Source organism: Hemitrygon akajei, chromosome 8, assembly GCF_048418815.1.
Source record: "Hemitrygon akajei chromosome 8, sHemAka1.3, whole genome shotgun sequence".
In the NCBI taxonomy this organism is placed as follows: Eukaryota; Metazoa; Chordata; class Chondrichthyes; order Myliobatiformes; family Dasyatidae; genus Hemitrygon; species Hemitrygon akajei.
This window is the reverse complement of record NC_133131.1, coordinates 179,490,251-179,511,401: the sequence shown is the minus strand read 5'-3', so window position 1 is coordinate 179,511,401 and position 21,151 is coordinate 179,490,251. Positions and strand designations below refer to the sequence as shown.

Sequence of the window (21,151 nt, the reverse complement as noted above, 5' to 3'; positions counted from 1 at the left end):
TTGGGATCACCACCATTGACCGAGGTGGCTGGGTATATTCATAGTTCAAAGTAAAATTTACTATCAGAGTGCATATGTGTCACCACATGCAACCCTGGGATTCTTTTTCTGTGATCATACTTAGCAAGTCCAAGGAGCAGTAACTATAAACAGGATCCATGAACAACAAGCTGTGCAAATGCAAATATAAATAAATAAAAAATGAGCATCAAATAACAAGATAAATGTCCTGAAAGTGAAACCATCATTTGTAGGAACACCAGAAGTAGAATGAATGTAGTTATCCCCCTCTTTTCAAGAGCCTGATGATTGAGGGGTAGTAACTGTTTTTGAACCTGGTGGTGTGAGTCCTGAGGCATTTGTACCTTCTACCTGATGGTAGCAGTGAGAGAAGAGCACAGCCTGGGTGGTGAGGATCTCTGATGGATAATGCTTTTCTACAACAACATTTTGTGAAGGACACTGCTCCTGGACTGGGTCTGTGGCAGGTTGCGAGCTAACCATCACCTATAGTAAGACAATTGGACATAGGAGCAAATTGATCATCCCTCTCAAACCCATTCTCCTGCCTTCTCCCCATAAATTCTGAAGCCCTGATTAATTAAGAACTCATCAACCTCCGCTTTAAATACACCCAATGATCAGCAGGACTGAAGAAGGCCAGTGTAACAAAAGTCTTTTTCACCACCTTGACTACTGTGACTCCACTTCCAGGGAACCATGTACTTATATTTGTAGCTCCCTCTGTTGCTGCTCTGCCTTTCACTGTGAACGTCCTACCCTCTTTAGCCTTTCCAAAGTGCAAACCCTTTCACAAATGCCAATCACATTCCTTCTGCCATTGCTTGACTCACGTATCCAGCTGATCAAGATCCCTCTGTAAATGCACCTTCACTGTCAACAACATCACCTCATTTAGAGTTATCTGCAAATGCATAAGCCCAGCACTTGTATATCCTCATCTAGATGGGTCATGCAGATGACAAACAATAGACCCAGTAAGGACCCCTGGGGCACACCAGTAGTCACGGGGCTGCAGTCAAGAAGCAATCTTCCACCTTCACCCTCTGCTTTCTACCATCGTGCAATTAGCCATCTGTCCCTGGATCCCTTGTGATCCAGCCTTCCATCGCAGCTCAGTAGCTTGAACCCACTTACCACTTTCCCCTGTGAAGCACATATGCTGAGTGTTGGTTCCGTCCTCGGGAGAGCAATGAGGGGTTGGGGAGTGCGGACGGGTGCCGGTGCCCTGGTCTGATACCACTGAGCGTGTGCCATCTTGGGCAGGTGAACGGCGTGCGGCTGCAGGACGCGGAGCACCACCAGGCCGTGGAGGCGCTGCGGAGCGCGGGGGGCCTGGTGACCATGGCGGTCCTGCGTGAGAGGATGGTGGAGCCAGAGAACGCTATCACTGTCACGCCGCTGCGGCCCGAGGATGACTACGCTCCCCGGGAGCGGCGGGGAGCACGCAGGTGGGCGGAGGAGACGGCCGGGGGCCTGTGTGAGCGGTTCTCCACGTGCCTGGTCCGTGATGAGCGTGGCCTGGGTTTCAGCATTGCCGGCGGCAAGGGCTCCACTCCCTACAAAGCAGGAGATACGGTCAGTCCCTCTGCCGGCAGACACTGTGTGTATGGCTGTGGCGGCGTGTGTGTGTGTGTGTGTGTGCGTGGGCCAGTACATATGCAGGCGGTACATGTAACATGAGTCCAGCGTGTAACCTGGGCTATATGTATAAAACGTGTGTGTAAGATGTTGTAAAGCCGGCCGCGTGTGAATCTACATAGAGGCTGCGTGTGTGTGATGTGGTCTTTCTGTGTAGGGGCGTGTGTGTATGTAGCTATGTCGATGCATGTTTAAGATGGCCAGTATGTGTTTGTGTGTAACTTGGTGTGTAATGCTGGCTGTGTGAGAGACACAGGCAGCATGTGTAACATGGGCAGTGTTTTTAATGCGGCGTGAGGCGGATGTCGTGTGTGTAATGTGGGTGGTATGTGTTCCAGGCGATCTTTATCTCACGATTGGCAGAAGGGGGCTGTGCTCACAGAGACGGGATCCTGCGCGTTGGTGACCGGGTGATCTCGGTAAGTGAGCGTGCTGCTGTCTGGATGCTCCCAACACCCCCCCACCCCACTGCACCTCCACCTACACCCCCACCCCTCCCCCAATACCCCCACCCCACTTTTCCCAACCCCCTCCCCAGCCCTGCTCTCTCGACCCACCAGCCGACAACCCAGGCAGGTGAGCAGCTTTCTCCAAACTCCCTTCGGAGGGTAACAGGAAGCTGTAAACTTAATGCTTCTTATGGTAGGGAGGTGTGTGTTGGTGCAGTGTACAGGAGACAGAACAGTGTACGGGACACGTGTGAATAGACAGTGCGCGGGAAGGGTGACATGACAGTGCGGGAGTTGTGAAGGGAAGGTGTGTGGGAGGCATATGACAGGACGGTGTTAGGGTATGTGATGGGGTGCTGTGGGTGTGTGTGATAGGACAGTGCAGAAGGTTTTGTGACGGGACGGTGGAGGGGTATGTGTATCAGTAGTGCAGGGAGGTACGTGTGATGGGACGGTGTAGGGGATATATGTGATGGGGTATTGCAGCGGGGTAGGTGTGTGTGACAGGTCGGTGTAGGTGTGTGACGGGACGGTGTAGGTATTTGAGGGGACACTGTAGGTGTGTGCGATGGGCTGGTGTAGGTGTGTACGATGGGCTGGTGTAGGTGTGTGCGATGGGACGGTGTAGGTGTGTGCGATGGGACGGTGTAGGTGTGTGCGATGGGACGGTGCAGGTGCGTGCGATGGGACGGTGCAGGTGCGTGCGATGGGACGGTGCAGGTGCGTGCGATGGGACGGTGTAGGTGTGGAGACAGTGTAGGTGTGCGACGGGATGGTGTAGGTGGGTGTGACGGGACGGTGTAGGTGGGTATAACGGGTTGGTGTAGGTGTGGAGACAGTGTAGGTGTGCGACGGGATGGTGTAGGTGGGTGTGACGGGACGGTGTAGGTGGGTATGACGGGTTGGTGTAGGTGTGGAGACAGTGTAGGTGTGCGACAGGATGGTGTAGCTGGGTGTGACGGGACGGTGTAGGTGGGTGTGACGGGACGGTGTAGGTGGGTGTGACGGGATGGTGTAGGTAGGTGTGACGGGACGGTGTAGGTGGGTGTGACGGGACGGTGTAGGTGGGTATGATGGGACGTTGTAGGTGGGTATGATGGGACAGTGTAGGTGGGTATGACGGGTTGGTGTAGGTGTGGAGACAGTGTAGGTGTGCGACGGGATGGTGTAGGTGGGTGTGACGGGACGGTGTAGGTGGGTGTGACGGGACGGTGTAGGTGGGTGTGACGGGACGGTGTAGGTGGTGTGACGGGACGGTGTAGGTGGGTATGACGGGTTGGTGTAGGTGTGGAGACAGTGTAGGTGTGCGATTGGACGGTGTAGGTGCGTGTGACGGGACGGTGTAGGTGGATGTGACGGTTGGTGTGGAGACAGTGTAGGTGTGTGACGGGATGGTGTAGGTGGATGCGACGGGACGGTGTAGGTGGGTGCGACAGGATGGTGTAGGTGCGTGTGATGGGACGGTGTAGGTGCGTGTGATGGGACGGTGTAGGTGTGTGTGACGGGACGGTGTAGGTGCGTGTGACGGGACGGTGTAGGTGGGTGCGACGGGACGGTGTAGGTGGGTGCGACGGGACGGTGTAGGTGCGTGCGACGGGACGGTGTAGGTGCGACAGGATGGTGTAGGTGGGTGCGACAGGATGGTGCAGGTGGGTGCGACAGGATGGTGTAGGCGTGCTGGATGAGATTGTCCTTCTCCCTGCCTGTCTGGTGCTGCTCTGATATCCAGTGATGATCCCTTTTGTCCGAGAGCTCTCTCCCTTTCTGAGTAACGACTACATACTTTCCGTTTCAGCCATGCCCCACGTGTTTGCTCGTTAGTTCTGTGCACAGTGATGGACCCAATCCCTTCCTTGCCCCTCACCCGCATGTAACTGAGTGCCTGAAATCTCTATGGTGGTGGGTTTCTGAAGTGAATCCGCTGCCCTGGTTAACAGCATGGGTTAACAGGTCAACGGCTGCTTGTAAGCCTGGTTACTGTGTGGTCAGTGGTGGCTTCTGTCTGTTCTCTGCCATTGCCTTCTGTAACCCTCTCATGAGCCCTCATCTGCTGGTACTAACCTTCCCGGGCTGTGGGTGGTTCCAGTTTGTACATGCAGGTCCCTGGGGTCTGCTACAGCCTGTATGTCCTCCCCCCTCAAGAGTCAGTAGTGTGGGGAGGGGTCTCTGTGGATCTCCTCTCCCTCAGGAGTCAGCAATGTGGGGAGGGGTCTCATGGATCTCCTCTCCCTCAGGGGTCAGCAATGTGGGGAGGGGTCTCTGTGGATCTCCTCTCTCTCAGGGGTCAGCAATGTGGGGAGGGGTCTCTGTGGATCTCCTCTCCCTCAGGGGTCAGCAGTGTGGGGAGGGGTCTCATGGATCTCCTCTCCCTCAGGGGTCAGCAATGTGGGGAGGGGTCTCTGTGGATATCCTCTCCCTCAGGGGTCAGCAGTGTGGGGAGAGGTCTCATGGATCTCCTCTCCCTCAGGGGTCAGCAGTGTGGGGAGGGGTCTCATGGATCTCCTCTCCCTCAGGGGTCAGCAGTGTGGGGAGGGGTCTCATGGATCTCCTCTCCCTCAGGGGTCAGCAGTGTGGGGAGGGGTCTCATGGATCTCCTCTCCCTCAGGGGTCAGCAGTGTGGGGAGGGGTCTCATGGATCTCCTCTCCCTCAGGGGTCAGCTGTGTGGGGAGGGGTCTCATGGATCTCCTCTCCCTCAGGGGTCAGCAGTGTGGGGAGGGGTCTCTGTGGATCTCCTCTCCCTCAGTGGTCAGCAATGTGGGGAGGGGTCTCTGTGGATCTCCTCTCCCTCAGGGGTCAGCAATGTGGGGTCTCATGGATCTCCTCTCCCTCATGGTCAGCATGTGGGGAGGGGTCTCATGGATCTCCTCTCCCTCAGGGGTCAGCAGTGTGGGGAGGGGTCTCATGGATCTCCTCTCCCTCAGGGGTCAGCAGTGTGGGGAGGGGTCTCATGGATCTCCTCTCCCTCAGGGTCAGCAGTGTGGGGAGGGGTCTCATGGATCTCCTCTCCCTCAGGGGTCAGCAGTGTGGGGACGGGTCTCATGGATCTCCTCTCCCTCAGGGGTTAGCAGTGTGGGGAGGGGTCTCATGGATCTCTCCCTCAGGGGTCAGCAGTGTGGGGAGGGGTCTGTGGATCTCCTCTCCCTCAGGGGTCAGCAGTGTGGGGAGGGGTCTCATGGATCTCCTCTCCCTCAGGAGTCAGCAATGTGGGGAGGGGTCTCATGGATCTCCTCTCCCTCAGGGGTCAGCAGTGTGGGGAGGGGTCTCATGGATCTCCTCTCCCTCAGGGGTTAGCAGTGTGGGGAGGGGTCTCATGGATCTCCTCTCCCTCAGGGGTCAGCAGTGTGGGGAGGGGTCTCTGTGGATCTCCTCTCCCTCAGGGGTCAGCAGTGTGGGGAGGGGTCTCATGGATCTCCTCTCCCTCAGGAGTCAGCAGTGTGGGGAGGGGTCTCATGGACCTCCTCTCCCTCAGGGGTCAGCAGTGTGGGGAGGGGTCTCATGGATCTCCTCTCCCTCAGGGGTCAGCAGTGTGGGGAGGGGTCTCATGGATCTCCTCTCCCTCAGGGTCAGCAGTGTGGGGAGGGGTCTCATGGATCTCCTCTCCCTCAGGGGTCAGCAGTGTGGGGACGGGTCTCATGGATCTCCTCTCCCTCAGGGGTTAGCAGTGTGGGGAGGGGTCTCATGGATCTCTCCCTCAGGGGTCAGCAGTGTGGGGAGGGGTCTGTGGATCTCCTCTCCCTCAGGGGTCAGCAGTGTGGGGAGGGGTCTCATGGATCTCCTCTCCCTCAGGAGTCAGCAATGTGGGGAGGGGGTCTCATGGATCTCCTCTCCCTCAGGGGTCAGCAGTGTGGGGAGGGGTCTCATGGATCTCCTCTCCCTCAGGGGTTAGCAGTGTGGGGAGGGGTCTCATGGATCTCCTCTCCCTCAGGGGTCAGCAGTGTGGGGAGGGGTCTCTGTGGATCTCCTCTCCCTCAGGGGTCAGCAGTGTGGGGAGGGGTCTCATGGATCTCCTCTCCCTCAGGAGTCAGCAGTGTGGGGAGGGGTCTCATGGACCTCCTCTCCCTCAGGGGGTCAGCAGTGTGGGGAGGGGTCTCATGGATCTCCTCTCCCTCAGGGGTCAGCAGTGTGGGGAGGGGTCTCATGGATCTCCTCTCCCTCAGGGGTCAGCAGTGTGGGGAGGGGTCTCCATGGATCTCCTCTCCCTCAGGGGTCAGCTGTGTGGGGAGGGGTCTCATGGATCTCCTCTCCCTCAGGGGTCAGCAGTGTGGGGAGGGGTCTCTGTGGATCTCCTCTCCCTCAGTGGTCAGCAATGTGGGGAGGGGTCTCTGTGGATCTCCTCTCCCTCAGGGGTCAGCAATGTGGGGTCTCATGGATCTCCTCTCCCTCATGGTCAGCATGTGGGGAGGGGTCTCATGGATCTCCTCTCCCTCAGGGGTCAGCAGTGTGGGGAGGGGTCTCATGGATCTCCTCTCCCTCAGGGGTCAGCAGTGTGGGGAGGGGTCTCATGGATCTCCTCTCCCTCAGGGTCAGCAGTGTGGGGAGGGGTCTCATGGATCTCCTCTCCCTCAGGGGTCAGCAGTGTGGGGACGGGTCTCATGGATCTCCTCTCCCTCAGGGGTTAGCAGTGTGGGGAGGGGTCTCATGGATCTCTCCCTCAGGGGTCAGCAGTGTGGGGAGGGGTCTGTGGATCTCCTCTCCCTCAGGGGTCAGCAGTGTGGGGAGGGGTCTCATGGATCTCCTCTCCCTCAGGAGTCAGCAATGTGGGGAGGGGTCTCATGGATCTCCTCTCCCTCAGGGGTCAGCAGTGTGGGGAGGGGTCTCATGGATCTCCTCTCCCTCAGGGGTTAGCAGTGTGGGGAGGGGTCTCATGGATCTCCTCTCCCTCAGGGGTCAGCAGTGTGGGGAGGGGTCTCTGTGGATCTCCTCTCCCTCAGGGGTCAGCAGTGTGGGGAGGGGTCTCATGGATCTCCTCTCCCTCAGGAGTCAGCAGTGTGGGGAGGGGTCTCATGGACCTCCTCTCCCTCAGGGGTCAGCAGTGTGGGGAGGGGTCTCATGGATCTCCTCTCCCTCAGGGGTCAGCAGTGTGGGGAGGGGTCTCTTGGATCTCCTCTGCCTCAGGGGTCAGCAGTGTGGGGAGGGGTCTCATGGATCTCCTCTCCCTCAGGGTCAGCAGTGTGGGGAGGGGTCTCTGTGTATATCATCTCCCCTGGGGCTGCATAGTGCAGACGGGAGTCCCACTGGACATGTCCTGCCTGTTTAAGTGCCTGTCTGGTACATTCCAGGCACCTACCACTCTACATTTATAAAGTGATATACCATGAGGTGGGAGCAGAATTAGTCCATTTGCCCCATTAAATCTGCTCCATATTTCTATCATGGCCTATTTATTATCCCCGCCAACTCCATTATCTTGCCTCCTCCTCGTAATCTTTGATGTCATTACAAATCCAGAGCCTATCAACTCCGCTTTAAGTATAGCCAATGACTTAGTCTCTGCAGCAGTCTATACTTGTCCTCGTATGACCTATAAACTTTACCCCTCTCTATTTAAGGTTATCCTGGGAAGAAGACTCTCTTTACTTTTCTAATCTCTCATAATTGTATAATTCTCTCCCAGGTCTCCCATCAGACTCTGCTGCTACAGAGATGTCCCAGGATAGTCCAGCCTCCCCTTATGAGTGGACTGCTCTGTGGGAAGGGTCTGACCTGTGGGAGCTTGACTGCTGTGGGAAGGGTCTACTTTGTGGGAGGATGACTGCTGTAGGAGGGGTCAACATTTGGACATGGCACCAAAAGTTTTGGGGAGAAGGCCGAGGATTGGTTGAGGAGGAGATTTTAAAAAAAGTATCAGCAATGATTGAATGGTGGAGCAGACTCAATGGGCCAGATGGCCTAATTCTGCTTTTATGTCTTATGGTAAAAGGAACAATAGTGTGGGTTATTACCTAAATGGGGAGAAGGCTCATTGGGGAGAATATTGAGAAGGATCGCGAGGATAATTCCGGGAATGTGATGAGCGTTTGGCAGCTTTGGGCCTGTACTGACTTGAATTTTGAAGAATGTGGGAGGAATCTTATTGAAACCTACTGAATGTTGAAAGGACTAGATAGGGTGGATGTGGCAAGGATGTTTCCTATGGTGAGGGTATCCAGAGCTAGAGGGCACAGCCTCAGAATTCAGGGGTGGACTTGTAGAACAAAGGTAAAGAGGATTTTTTTTTTAGCCAGAGAGTAGAGAATCTGTGGAATGCTCTGCCACAGACTGCAGTGGAGGCCAAGTCCGTGGGTGTGTTTAAGGCAAAAGTTTATAGTTTCCTGATCAGTCAGGGCATTAAAAAAATAAGGCGAAAAGGCAGGTGTATCCAGGATCCTGAGTGGAATCCAGGATCAGTCATGATGAAATGGCGGAACAGACTGGAAGGGCTGAAAAGACTAATTCTACTTGTATGTCTTGTACAACGTAAGATCATGGGTCTATGCTGTGGGAAGGGTCTGTGCTGTGGAGTGATTGCGCAGTGAGTCAGGTATTGTGCTGATGGAGGATACTGTGATGTTGGGTGATTCTGTCCTATGGAAGGGTCTGCACTGTGGGAGGGATTGTGCAGTGAATTGGGTGTGCATGTGGGAGGGGACTGCGTTGTAGGAGGTATCTAAGCTTGGGAGGATCTACGTTGTGGGACATGTCTGTGCTTGGCAGGAGCTTTGGGTAAGGGTCTGTGCTTTGGTAGGGGACTGCACTAAGAGGGGTTTCTGCTCAGGAGGGCACTGTGTTGTTGGTAGGATCTGCAATGTGGGAGGAGTCTGCTCGCGATGCGCTTTGAGAGGAGTCTGAGCTGTGGGAGGGGTATGTGCTGTGAGATGGTTCTGTGTAGTGGGAGGGGACTGCGCTGCGGAAGGGGGTTCTGTTCTGAGTAAGGGTTCCGTGCATTGGGAAGTTCTGCGCTGTGGGGGGGGGGGGGCTCTCTGTGCTGTGAGGCAGTTCTGTGCAGTGGGCGGGGACTGTGTTGTGGGCAGTGTCCGTGCTCGGGTTGGGACTAGCCTGTGGGCGTGATCTGTGCTGGGGGAAGGTCTGTGCTAGGGAGGAGCTTTGGGTGGGAAGAATCTGCTTTGGAAGGGGTCTGTGCTGAGGTAGTGTCGTGTGCAGTGGTACGGGTCTGCACTTTGGAAGATGTCTGTGCTTGGGAGGGATCTACCCTGTGTGAGGGGTCTGCACTGTGGGCCAGGTATGTTCTCGGAGGGATCTACGGTATGGGAGAAGACTGCACTGCACTTGGGAGGAGCTGCGTTGTCTGTGCTGTGGGACAGGATTGTGCTTGGGAAGAGCTTTGCGTGGGGATCTTGCTATGGAGGGGTGTGTGCTGTGCTCGGCAGGAGCTTTGGGTGTGTGTCTGTGCTCTGGGAGAGTTCTGTGCTGAGTGAAGCAGATCTTTGCAGTAGGAGGAGATGGGGCTGGTCTGCACTGTGTGAGGGCACTGTGCTGTGGGTGAGGTCTGCTGAGAGAGGGGCCTGTGCTGTGGGAATTGTCTCCATTGTGGAAGTATTCTTAGTGGGTGGGGACTGTGTTGGGGGGTGTGGGAGGGTCTGCGTCTGGGCAGGGTCTGTGCTGGTGGAGGAGTCTGCATTCTGGGAGGGGAGTGCACTATGAGGGGAGTTTGCTCTGTGGGGCAGTTCTGAGCTGTGGGAGGTGACTACCCTGTGAGACAGGTCTGCGTTGTGGGAACAGTGAGAGGAGTCTGTGCTGTGAGCTGGGTCTGCTCAGTGAGACGGCTCTGTGAAATGGAAGTGGACTGCACTGCAGGAAGATTCTGCTGTGAGACAGGTCTGCGTTATGGGTGGGAACTGCACGGTGAGGGGTCTGCAGTATGGGTGGGGATTGCGTTCTAGGAGGGACTGTGCAGTGCGTTGGGATTGTACTGTGGGGTAGGTGTGTGCTGATGGAGGGGTCTGCACAATGGGACAGGTCTGCATTAGAAATATAGAAAACCTACAGCACAATACAGGCCCTTTGGCCCATGTTGTTGTGCTGAACATGTCCCTACCTTAGAAATTACTAGAATTCCCCTTCGCCCTCTATTTTTCTAAGCTCCATGTACCTATCCAAAAGTCTCCTAAAAGACCCTATTGTATCCGCCTCCACCACCGTTGCCGGCAGCCCATTCCACGCACTCACCACTCTCTGAGTCAAAACTTACCCCTGACATCTCCTCTGTACCTACTCCCCAGCACCTTAAACCTGTGTCCTCTTGTGGCAACAATTTCAGCCCTGGGAAAAAGCCTCTGACTATCCACACGATTGTGGTAGGGGACTGCATTGTTGGGGGAGGGGGGCTGTGCTGTGAAAGGATCTGCATTTGGTAGAAGCTTTGGTTGGGGTTTGGAGCTGTGGGAGGGTATGCACTGTGGGTCAGGTCTGTGTAGGAGGGGTGTGCACTGATGAGCTGTGGGCTGAGTCTGCACTTGGGCGGTGCCTGTACTGATGTGTGGGACTGTGCTGTAGGCTGAGTGTTTTGGAGGGGACTGCGCAGAGGGAGTGTTCTGAGCTTTGGGGCGGGTCTGGGCTGTGGGAGGGGACTGCGTTGTGGGATGTGTCTGCGTTCTGAGGTATGGGAGGGGCTGTACTGTAATGAGGCTCGGGGCTCCAGAGGGGGTATGCTGTCGGGCAAGTCTGCTCTGTGGGGTGGTTCTTTGCTGTGGAAGAGGACTGCATTTTGAGAGGGGTCTGTGATCAGGAGGAGCTTTGGGTGGGTGTTAGTGCTGTTGGAGTGGTCTGTGTTGAGAGAAGTATTTCCACTGTGGGAGGGGTCTGTGCTGTTGGCAGGGTCTGTACTGTGGTGTAGATAGCGTCATGTGTTGTGTGAGGGGCCTGTGCAGCGGGAAGGGTCATTGCACTTTGGTGAGGTCTGTGCTTTTGGAGGGTCTGAGCTGGAGGGGGAGGTCTGTTCAGGAGCTGCTTTACGTGGGGATGTATGCTGTGGGAGGTGTCTGTGCTGGGTCTGCACAGTGAGGGGGCCTACGCTGTGTGAGGTGTCTGCATCTGGGAGAGGACTGCATAGTGGGCGGGGTCCACACTGGGGGGGGGGGGGCTCTGCACTTTGGGAGCTGTCTGCACTGTGTGCGGGAGGGAGGAGCTTTGGGTGAGTTGCCAACACTGTGGGAGCAGTCTGCGCACTGAGGCTGGCCTGCACAGTGTATACTGCCTGCCCTATGGGACCAGGAATAAGCTGTTGGCGGGTTCTGCATTGTGAGAAGTGTCGTGCTGTGGGCCTGATCTGTTCTGGGAAGGGTCTTCCTTGTAGTCCGAATCTGTGATGTGGGGTGGTTCTGTGCTGTGGGGGAGATATTGTACCCAGCCGGACACTGATGGGACGTTTGGGTAGGGACTGTGCTGTGGGGGTGGGGGGGGGGATATCGTACCCAGCCGGACACTGATGGGACGGTGGGGACTGTGCTGTGGGAGGGGCCACTGTACCCATTTGGACACTGATGGGACGTTTGAGTGGGGATTGTGCTGTGGGAGGGGCCACTGTACCCATTTGGACACTGATGGGACGTTTGAGTGGGGACTGTGCTGTGGGAGGGGCCACTGTACCCAGCCGGACACTGATGGGACGTTTGGGTGGGGATTGCTGTGGGAGGGGCCACTGTACTCATTCAGACACTGATGGGACGTTTGGGTGGGGATTGCTGTGGGAGGGGCCTCTGTACCCATTCGGACACTGATGGGACGTTTGGGTGGGGATTGCTGTGGGGGGGGCCACTGTACCCAGCCGGACACTGATGGGACGTTTGGGTGGAGATTGCTGTGGGGGGGGGGGGGGGCCACTGTACCCAGCCGGACACTGATGGGACGTTTGAGTGGGGATTGTGCTGTGGGAGGGGCCACTGTACCCATTCGGACACTGATGGGACGTTTGAGTGGGGATTGTGCTGTGGGAGGGGCCACTGTACCCATTTGGACACTGATGGGATGTTTGGGTGGGGATTGCTGTGGAGGGGGGGCCACTGTACCCAGCCGGACACTGATGGGACGTTTGGGTGGGGATTTCTGTGGGAGGGGCCACTGTACCCAGCCGGACACTGATGGGACGTTTGGGTGGGGACTGCTGTGGGAGGGGCCACTGTACCCAGCCGGACACTGATGGGACGTTTGGGTGGGGACTGCTGTGGGAGGGGCCACTGTACCCAGCCGGACACTGATGGGACGTTTGGGTGGGGATTGCTGTGGGAGGGGATACTGTACCCAGCCGGACACTGATGGGATGTTTGGGTGGGGACTGCTGTGGGAGGGGCCACTGTACCCAGCCGGACACTGATGGGACGTTTGGGTGGGGATTGCTGTGGGGGGCCACTGTACCCAGCCGGACACTGATGGGACGTTTGGGTGGAGATTGCTGTGGGGCGGGGGGCCACTGTACCCAACCGGACACTAATGGGATGTTTGGGTGGGGATTGCTGTGGGAGAGGCCACTGTACCCAGCCGGACACTGATGGGACGTTTGGGTGGGGATTGCTGTGGGGGGCCACTGTACCCAGCCGGACACTGATGGGACGTTTGGGTGGGGATTGCTGTGGGAGGGGCCACTGTACCCAGCCGGACACTGATGGGACGTTTGGGTGGGGATTGCTGTGGGAGGGGCCACTGTACCCAGCCGGACACTGATGGGATGTTTGGGTGGGGACTGCTGTGGGAGGGGCCACTGTACCCAGCCGGACACTGATGGGACGTTTGGGTGGGGATTGCTGTGGGGGGCCACTGTACCCAGCCGGACACTGATGGGATGTTTGGGTGGGGATTGCTGTGGGAGAGGCCACTGTACCCAGCCGGACACTGATGGGACGTTTGGGTGGGGATTGCTGTGGGGGGACCACTGTACCCAGCCGGACACTGATGGGACATTTGGGATGGGGATTGCTGTGGGAGGGACCACTGTACCCAGCCGGACACTGATGGGACGTTTGGGTGGGGATTGCTGTGGGGGGGCCACTCTACCCAGCCGGACACTGATGGGACGTTTGGGTGGGGATTGCTGTGGGGGGGCCACTGTACCCAGCCGGACACTGATGGGACATTTGGGGTGTTCACAGATCAATGGGGTAGAGATGGCAGAAGCCAGGCATGACCACGCGGTAGCTCTCCTTACTGGCTCGGCACCCACCATCAGCCTGGTTGTTGAGCGCGAGGTGACGGGGAGCGGGCAACCTGCCAACGGCTCCCCCAGCCCACAGATCGCCCGACCTCAGTCACCCCCACCTGCGGATACCTACACCCCAGGCGACAGCCCCCCACACAGCCACCGCAGTACTGAGGACCTCTACCCTGTGCAGGTGAGAGCCACGTCTGTCTATGGGGGGGGGGGGTGGATAAATGATGGGGTGGAGGGAGGGAACCTTTCATGTGGATAGTCTTAGAAATGAAAGGGTTAACATATGGGGATTGTTTGTCGGCTCTGAGCCTGTACTCGCTGAAGTTTAGAAGAATGAGGGGGAACTTATTGAAACCTATTGAATATTGAGAAGCCGAGATAGAGTGGATGAGGGGAGGACGTTGTGGGAGTTCAGGACCAGAAAACACAGCCTCGGAATAGAAAGACATCCCTCAAGAACAGATGATTAGCAGCCTCCTGAGGTAGGGGGTGGTGAATCTGTAGAATCGATTGCCATGGACGGCTGTGTCATGGGGTGACGGTGACAGGATGGTTGGATTGGGAACAGTACAAGGGAGGAGGTGTGTGAATAACACATTCCCCCCCCCCCCACCCCACCAGGGTGTGTCAGAACGGTCCGTTTGGGATCAGTGTGTTGGCTGAGAGGGTTGGAACAGGTTGTGGGAGACACCTCGTCTTCCCCACTGCAGCAGGGGAGGTTGGATAGGCAGGGTGGCAGGTGTGTGATACCTTGTCCCCCCCTCCTCCCCTTTGGGCTGACCCTGCCATACAGCGATCATCTCAGCCGTGTGTCTGCCTGCAGGAGGTCACGCTGCTGAAGACGGGGGGCCCACTGGGCCTCAGTATCGTCGGGGGAAGTGACCATGCCAGTCATCCCTTTGGCATCCAGGAACCCGGTGTCTTCATCTCCAAGGTAACAGTTTGCGCTCCTGATATCCGCCGGCTAGTGGGATTATTGTGGGGACTGGTACAGGACTGTGGGAAGAGAGTGGGGCAGTGAGATTAGTGTGGGGACTGATACAGGACTGATATACCCCTCCCTATGACACACCTTACACAGTCTGTCTGACCTTCCCTTCCCCGTCTCCCACCTTACACAGACTGTCTGACCTTCCCTTCTCCATCTCCCAGCTTACACAGTCTGTCTGACCTTCCCTTCTCCATCTCACACCTTACACAGACTGTCTGACCTTCCCCTCCCCATCTCCCACCTTACACTGTCTGTCTGACCTTCCCGTCCCCATCTCCCACCTTACACAGTCTGTCTGACCTTCCCCTCCCCGTCTCCCACCTTACACAGACTGTCTGACCTTCCCCTCCCCATCTCCCACCTTACACAGTCTGTCTGACCTTCCCGTCCCCATCTCCCACCTTACACAGTCTGTCTGACCTTCCCCTCCCCGTCTCCCACCTTACACAGACTGTCTGACCTTCCCTTCTCCATCTCCCACCTTACACAGTCTGTCTGACCTTCCCGTCCCCATCTCCCACCTTACACTGTCTGTCTGACCTTCCCTTCGTGCCCCACCTTACAGTCTGTCTGACCTTCCCTTCCCCGTCTCCCACCTTACAGTCTGTCGGACCTTCCCCTCCTCGTCTCCCACCTTACACAGTCTGTCTGACCTTCCCTTCCCCATCTCCTACCTTACACAGTCTGTCTGACCTTCCCTTCTCCATCTCCCACCTTACACAGTCTGTCTGACCTTCCCTTCTCCATCTCCCACCTTACACAGTCTGTCTGACCTTCCCTTCCCCATCTCCTACCTTACACAGTCTGTCTGACCTTCCCTTCTCCATCTCCCACCTTACACAGTCTGTCTGACCTTCCCCTCCCGGTCTCCCACCTTACACAGTCTGTCTGACCTTCCCTTCCCCATCTCACACCTTACACAGTCTGTCTGACCTTCCCCTCCTGGTCTCCCACTTTATACAGTCTGTCTGACCTTCCCCTCCCTGTCTCCCACCTTACACAGTCTGTCTGACCTTCCCTTCCCCGTCTCCCACTTTACAGTATGTCGGACCTTCCCTTCCCCGTCTCCCACCTTACAGTCTGTCTGACCTTCCCTTCCCCGTCTCCCACCTTACACAGTCTGTCTGACCTTCCCCTCCTCATCTCCCACCTTACACAGTCTGTCTGACCTTCCCTTCTCCATCGCCCACCTTACACAGTCTGTCTGACTTTCCCTTCCCCATCTCCTACCTTACACAGTCTGTCTGACCTTCCCCTCCCCGTCTCCCACCTTACACAGTCTGTCTGACCTTCCCCTCGTGCCCCACCTTACAGTCTGTCTGACCTTCCCTTCCCCGTCTCCCACCTTACAGTATGTCGGACCTTCCCTTCCCCGTCTCCCACCTTACAGTCTGTCTGACCTTCCCTTCCCCGTCTCCCACCTTACACAGTCTGTCTGACCTTCCCCTCCTCATCTCCCACCTTACACAGTCTGTCTGACCTTCCCTTCTCCATCGCCCACCTTACACAGTCTGTCTGACTTTCCCTTCCCCATCTCCTACCTTACACTGTCTGTCTGACCTTCCCTTCCCCGTCTCCCACCTTACACAGTCTGTCTGACATTCCCTTCCCCATCTCCCACCTTACACAGTCTGTCTGACTTTCCCTTCCCCATCTCCTACCTTACACAGTCTGTCTGACCTTCCCCTCCCCGTCTCTCACCTTACACAGTCTGTCTGACCTTCCCCTCCCCGTCTCCCACCTTACACAGTCGGTCTGACCGTCCCCTCCCCGTCTCCCACCTTACACAGTCTGTCTGACCTTCCCCTCCTCATCTCCCACCTTACACAGTCTGTCTGACATTCCCCTCCCCGTCTCCCACCTTACACAGTCTGTCTGACCTTCCCCTCCTCGTCTCCCACCTTACACATTCTGTCTGACCTTCCCCTCCCCGTCTCCCACCTTACACAGTCTGTCTGACCTTCCCCTCCTCGTCTCCCACCTTACACAGTCTGTCTGACCTTCCCCTCCCCGTCTCCCACCTTACACAGTCTGTCTGACCTTCCCCTCCCCGTCTCCCACCTTACACAGTCTGTCTGACCTTCCCCTCCTCGTCTCCCACCTTACACTGTCTGTCTGACCTTCCCCTCCCCGTCTCCCACCTTACACAGTCTGTCTGACCTTCCCTTCCCCATCTCCCACCTTACACAGTCTGTCTGACATTCCCTTCCCCGTCTCCCACCTTACACAGTCTGTCTGACCTTCCCCTCCTCATCTCCCACCTTACACAGTCTGTCTGACATTCCCCTCCCCGTCTCTCACCTTACACAGTCTGTCTGACCTTCCCCTCCCCGTCTCCCACCTTACACAGTCGGTCTGACCGTGCCCTCCCCATCTCTCCACCTTACACAGTCTGTCTGACCTTACCCTCCTCGTCTCCCACCTTACACAGTCTGTCGGACCTTCCCTTCCCCGTCTCCCACCTTACACTGTCTGTCTGACCTTCCCCTCCCCGTCTCCCACCTTACACAGTCTGTCTGACCTTCCCCTCCTCGTCTCCCACCTTACACTGTCTGTCTGACCTTCCCCTCCCCATCTCCCACCTTACACAGTCTGTCTGACCTTCCCCTCCTCGTCTCCCACCTTACACTGTCTGTCTGACCTTCCCCTCCCCGTCTCCCACCTTACACAGTCTGTCTGACCTTCCTGTCCCCGTCTCCCACCTTACACTGTCTGTCTGACCATCCCCTCGTGCCCCACCTTACAGTCTGTCTGACCTTCCCTTCCCCGTCTCCCACCTTACAGTCTGTCGGACCTGCCCTTCCCCGTCTCCCACCTTACAGTCTGTCTGACCTTCCCTTCCCCGTCTCCCACCTTACACTGTCTGTCTGACCTTCCCCTCGTGCCCCACCTTACAGTCTGTCTGACCTTCCCTTCCCCATCTCCCACCTTACAGTCTGTCGGACCTTCCCCTCCCCGTCTCCCACCTTACACAGTCTGTCGGACCTTCCCCTCCCCGTCTCCCACCTTACACAGTCTGTCTGACCTTCCCCTCCCCGTCTCCCACCTTACACAGTCTGTCTGACCTTCCCTTCCCCGTCTCCCACCTTACACAGTCTGTCTGACCTTCCCTTCCCCGTCTCCCACCTTACACAGTCTGTCTGACCTTCCCCTCCCCGTCTCCCACCTTACACAGTCTGTCTGACCTTCCCTTCCCCGTCTCCCACCTTACACAGTCTGTCTGACCTTCCCTTCCCCGTCTCCCACCTTACACAGTCTGTCTGACCTTCCCCTCCCCATCTCCCACCTTACACAGTCTGTCTGACCTTCCCTTCCCCGTCTCCCACCTTACTCAGTCTGTCTGACCTTCCCTTCCCCGTCTCCCACCTTACACAGTCTGTCTGACCTTCCCTTCTCCATCTCCCACCTTACACAGTCTGTCTGACCTTCCCTTCTCCATCTCCCACCTTACACAGTCTGTCTGACCTTCCCCTCCTCATCTCCCACCTTACACAGTCTGTCTGACCTTCCCTTCCCCATCTCCCACCTTACACAGTCTGTCTGACCTTCCCTTCTCCATCTCCCACCTTACACAGTCTGTCTGACCTTCCCCTCCTCATCTCCCACCTTGCACAGTCTGTCTGACATTCCCCTCCTCATCTCCCACCTTACACAGTCTGTCTGACCTTCCCTTCCCCATCTCCCACCTTACACAGTCTGTCTGACCTTCCCTTCCCCATCTCCTACCTTACACAGTCTGTCTGACCATCCCTTCCCCATCTCCTACCTTACACAGTCTGTCTGACCTTCCCCTCCCCGTCTCCCACCTTACACAGTCTGTCTGACCTTCCCCTCCCGGTCTCCCACCTTACACTGTCTGTCTGACCTTCCCCTCCCCGTCTCCCACCTTACACAGTCTGTCTGACCTTCCCCTCCTCGTCTCCCACCTTACACTGTCTGTCTGACCTTCCCCTCCCCATCTCCCACCTTACACAGTCTGTCTGACCTTCCCCTCCTCGTCTCCCACCTTACACTGTCTGTCTGACCTTACCCTCCCCGTCTCCCACCTTACACAGTCTGTCTGACCTTCCTGTCCCCGTCTCCCACCTTACACTGTCTGTCTGACCATCCCCTCGTGCCCCACCTTACACAGTCTGTCTGACCTTCCCTTCCCCGTCTCCCACCTTACAGTCTGTCGGACCTGCCCTTCCCCGTCTCCCACCTTACAGTCTGTCTGACCTTCCCTTCCCCGTCTCCCACCTTACACTGTCTGTCTGACCTTCCCCTCCCCGTCTCCCACCTTACACAGTCTGTCTGACCTTCCCCTCCCCGTCTCCCACCTTACACAGTCTGTCTGACCTTCCCCTCCCCGTCTCCCACCTTACACAGTCTGTCTGACCTTCCCTTCCCCGTCTCCCACCTTACACAGTCTGTCTGACCTTCCCTTCCCCGTCTCCCACCTTACACAGTCTGTCTGACCTTCCCCTCCCCGTCTCCCACCTTACACAGTCTGTCTGACCTTCCCTTCCCCGTCTCCCACCTTACACAGTCTGTCTGACCTTCCCCTCCCCGTCTCCCACCTTACACAGTCTGTCTGACCTTCCCTTCCCCGTCTCCCACCTTACACAGTCTGTCTGACCTTCCCTTCCCCGTCTCCCACCTTACACAGTCTGTCTGACCTTCCCCTCCCCATCTCCCACCTTACACAGTCTGTCTGACCTTCCCTTCCCCGTCTCCCACCTTACTCAGTCTGTCTGACCTTCCCTTCCCCGTCTCCCACCTTACACAGTCTGTCTGACCTTCCCTTCTCCATCTCCCACCTTACACAGTCTGTCTGACCTTCCCTTCTCCATCTCCCACCTTACACAGTCTGTCTGACCTTCCCCTCCTCCTCTCCCACCTTACACAGTCTGTCTGACCTTCCCTTCCCCATCTCCCACCTTACACAGTCTGTCTGACCTTCCCTTCCCCATCTCCCACCTTACACAGTCTGTCTGACCTTCCCTTCCCCGTCTCCCACCTTACACAGTCTGTCTGACCTTCCCCTCCTCGTCTCCCACCTTACACAGTCTGTCTGACATTCCCCTCCCCGTCTCTCACCTTACACAGTATGTCTGACCTTCCCCTCCCCGTCTCCCACCTTACACAGTCGGTCTGACCGTCCCCTCCCCATCTCTCCACCTTACACAGTCTGTCTGACCTTACCCTCCTCGTCTCCCACCTTACACAGTCTGTCGGACCTTCCCTTCCCCGTCTCCCACGTTACACTGTCTGTCTGACCTTCCCCTCCCCGTCTCCCACCTTACACAGTCTGTCTGACCTTCCCCTCCTCGTCTCCCACCTTACACTGTCTGTCTGACCTTCCCCTCCCCATCTCCCACCTTACACAGTCTGTCTGACCTTCCCCTCCTCGTCTCCCACCTTACACTGTCTGTCTGACCTTCCCCTCCCCGTCTCCCACCTTACACAGTCTGTCTGACCTTCCTGTCCCCGTCTCCCACCTTACACTGTCTGTCTGACCATCCCCTCGTGCCCCACCTTACAGTCTGTCTGACCTTCCCTTCCCCGTCTCCCACCTTACAGTCTGTCGGACCTGCCCTTCCCCGTCTCCCACCTTACAGTCTGTCTGACCTTCCCTTCCCCGTCTCCCACCTTACACTGTCTGTCTGACCTTCCCCTCGTGCCCCACCTTACAGTCTGTCTGACCTTCCCTTCCCCATCTCCCACCTTACAGTCTGTCGGACCTTCCCCTCCCCGTCTCCCACCTTACACAGTCTGTCGGACCTTCCCCTCCCCGTCTCCCACCTTACACAGTCTGTCTGACCTTCCCCTCCCCGTCTCCCACCTTACACAGTCTGTCTGACCTTCCCTTCCCCGTCTCCCACCTTACACAGTCTGTCTGACCTTCCCTTCCCCGTCTCCCACCTTACACAGTCTGTCTGACCTTCCCCTCCCCGTCTCCCACCTTACACAGTCTGTCTGACCTTCCCTTCCCCGTCTCCCACCTTACACAGTCTGTCTGACCTTCCCTTCCCCGTCTCCCACCTTACACAGTCTGTCTGACCTTCCCCTCCCCATCTCCCACCTTACACAGTCTGTCTGACCTTCCCTTCCCCGTCTCCCACCTTACTCAGTCTGTCTGACCTTCCCTTCCCCGTCTCCCACCTTACACAGTCTGTCTGACCTTCCCTTCTCCATCTCCCACCTTACACAGTCTGTCTGACCTTCCCTTCTCCATCTCCCACCTTACACAGTCTGTCTGACCTTCCCCTCCTCATCTCCCACCTTACACAGTCTGTCTGACTTTCCCTTCCCCATCTCCCACCTTACACAGTCTGTCTGACCTTCCCTTCTCCATCTCCCACCTTACACAGTCTGTCTGACCTTCCCCTCCTCATCTCCCACCTTGCACAGTCTGTCTGACATTCCCCTCCTCATCTCCCACCTTACACAGTCTGTCTGACCTTCCCTTCCCCATCTCCCACCTTACACAGTCTGTCTGACCTTCCCTTCCCCATCTCCTACCTTACACAGTCTGTCTGACCTTCCCTTCCCCATCTCCTACCTTACACAGTCTGTCTGACCTTCCCCTCCCCGTCTCCCACCTTACACAGTCTGTCTGACCTTCCCCTCCCGGTCTCCCACCTTACACTGTCTGTCTGACCTTCCCCTCCCCGTCTCCCACCTTACACAGTCTGTCTGACCTTCCCCTCCTCGTCTCCCACCTTACACTGTCTGTCTGACCTTCCCCTCCCCATCTCCCACCTTACACAGTCTGTCTGACCTTCCCCTCCTCGTCTCCCACCTTACACTGTCTGTCTGACCTTACCCTCCCCGTCTCCCACCTTACACAGTCTGTCTGACCTTCCTGTCCCCGTCTCCCACCTTACACTGTCTGTCTGACCATCCCCTCGTGCCCCACCTTACAC

General features: G+C 56.9%; 1 protein-coding gene across 13 annotated transcripts in view; it reads left to right on the top strand.

Annotated features, from left to right (window-relative positions):
* The window catches only part of scrib (scribble planar cell polarity protein), a 346,569-nt gene that overhangs the window by 161,355 nt on the left and 164,063 nt on the right, over nucleotides 1-21,151 (top strand). For all 13 annotated transcript variants that reach the window (XM_073055225.1, XM_073055218.1, XM_073055217.1 and 10 more), the window contains 4 exons: nucleotides 1,288-1,599; nucleotides 2,001-2,081; nucleotides 13,194-13,433; nucleotides 14,076-14,186. In XM_073055225.1, coding sequence (XP_072911326.1) covers nucleotides 1,288-1,599; nucleotides 2,001-2,081; nucleotides 13,194-13,433; nucleotides 14,076-14,186 — 744 coding nt within the window. The remainder of the gene's footprint in view (nucleotides 1-1,287; nucleotides 1,600-2,000; nucleotides 2,082-13,193; nucleotides 13,434-14,075; nucleotides 14,187-21,151) is intronic.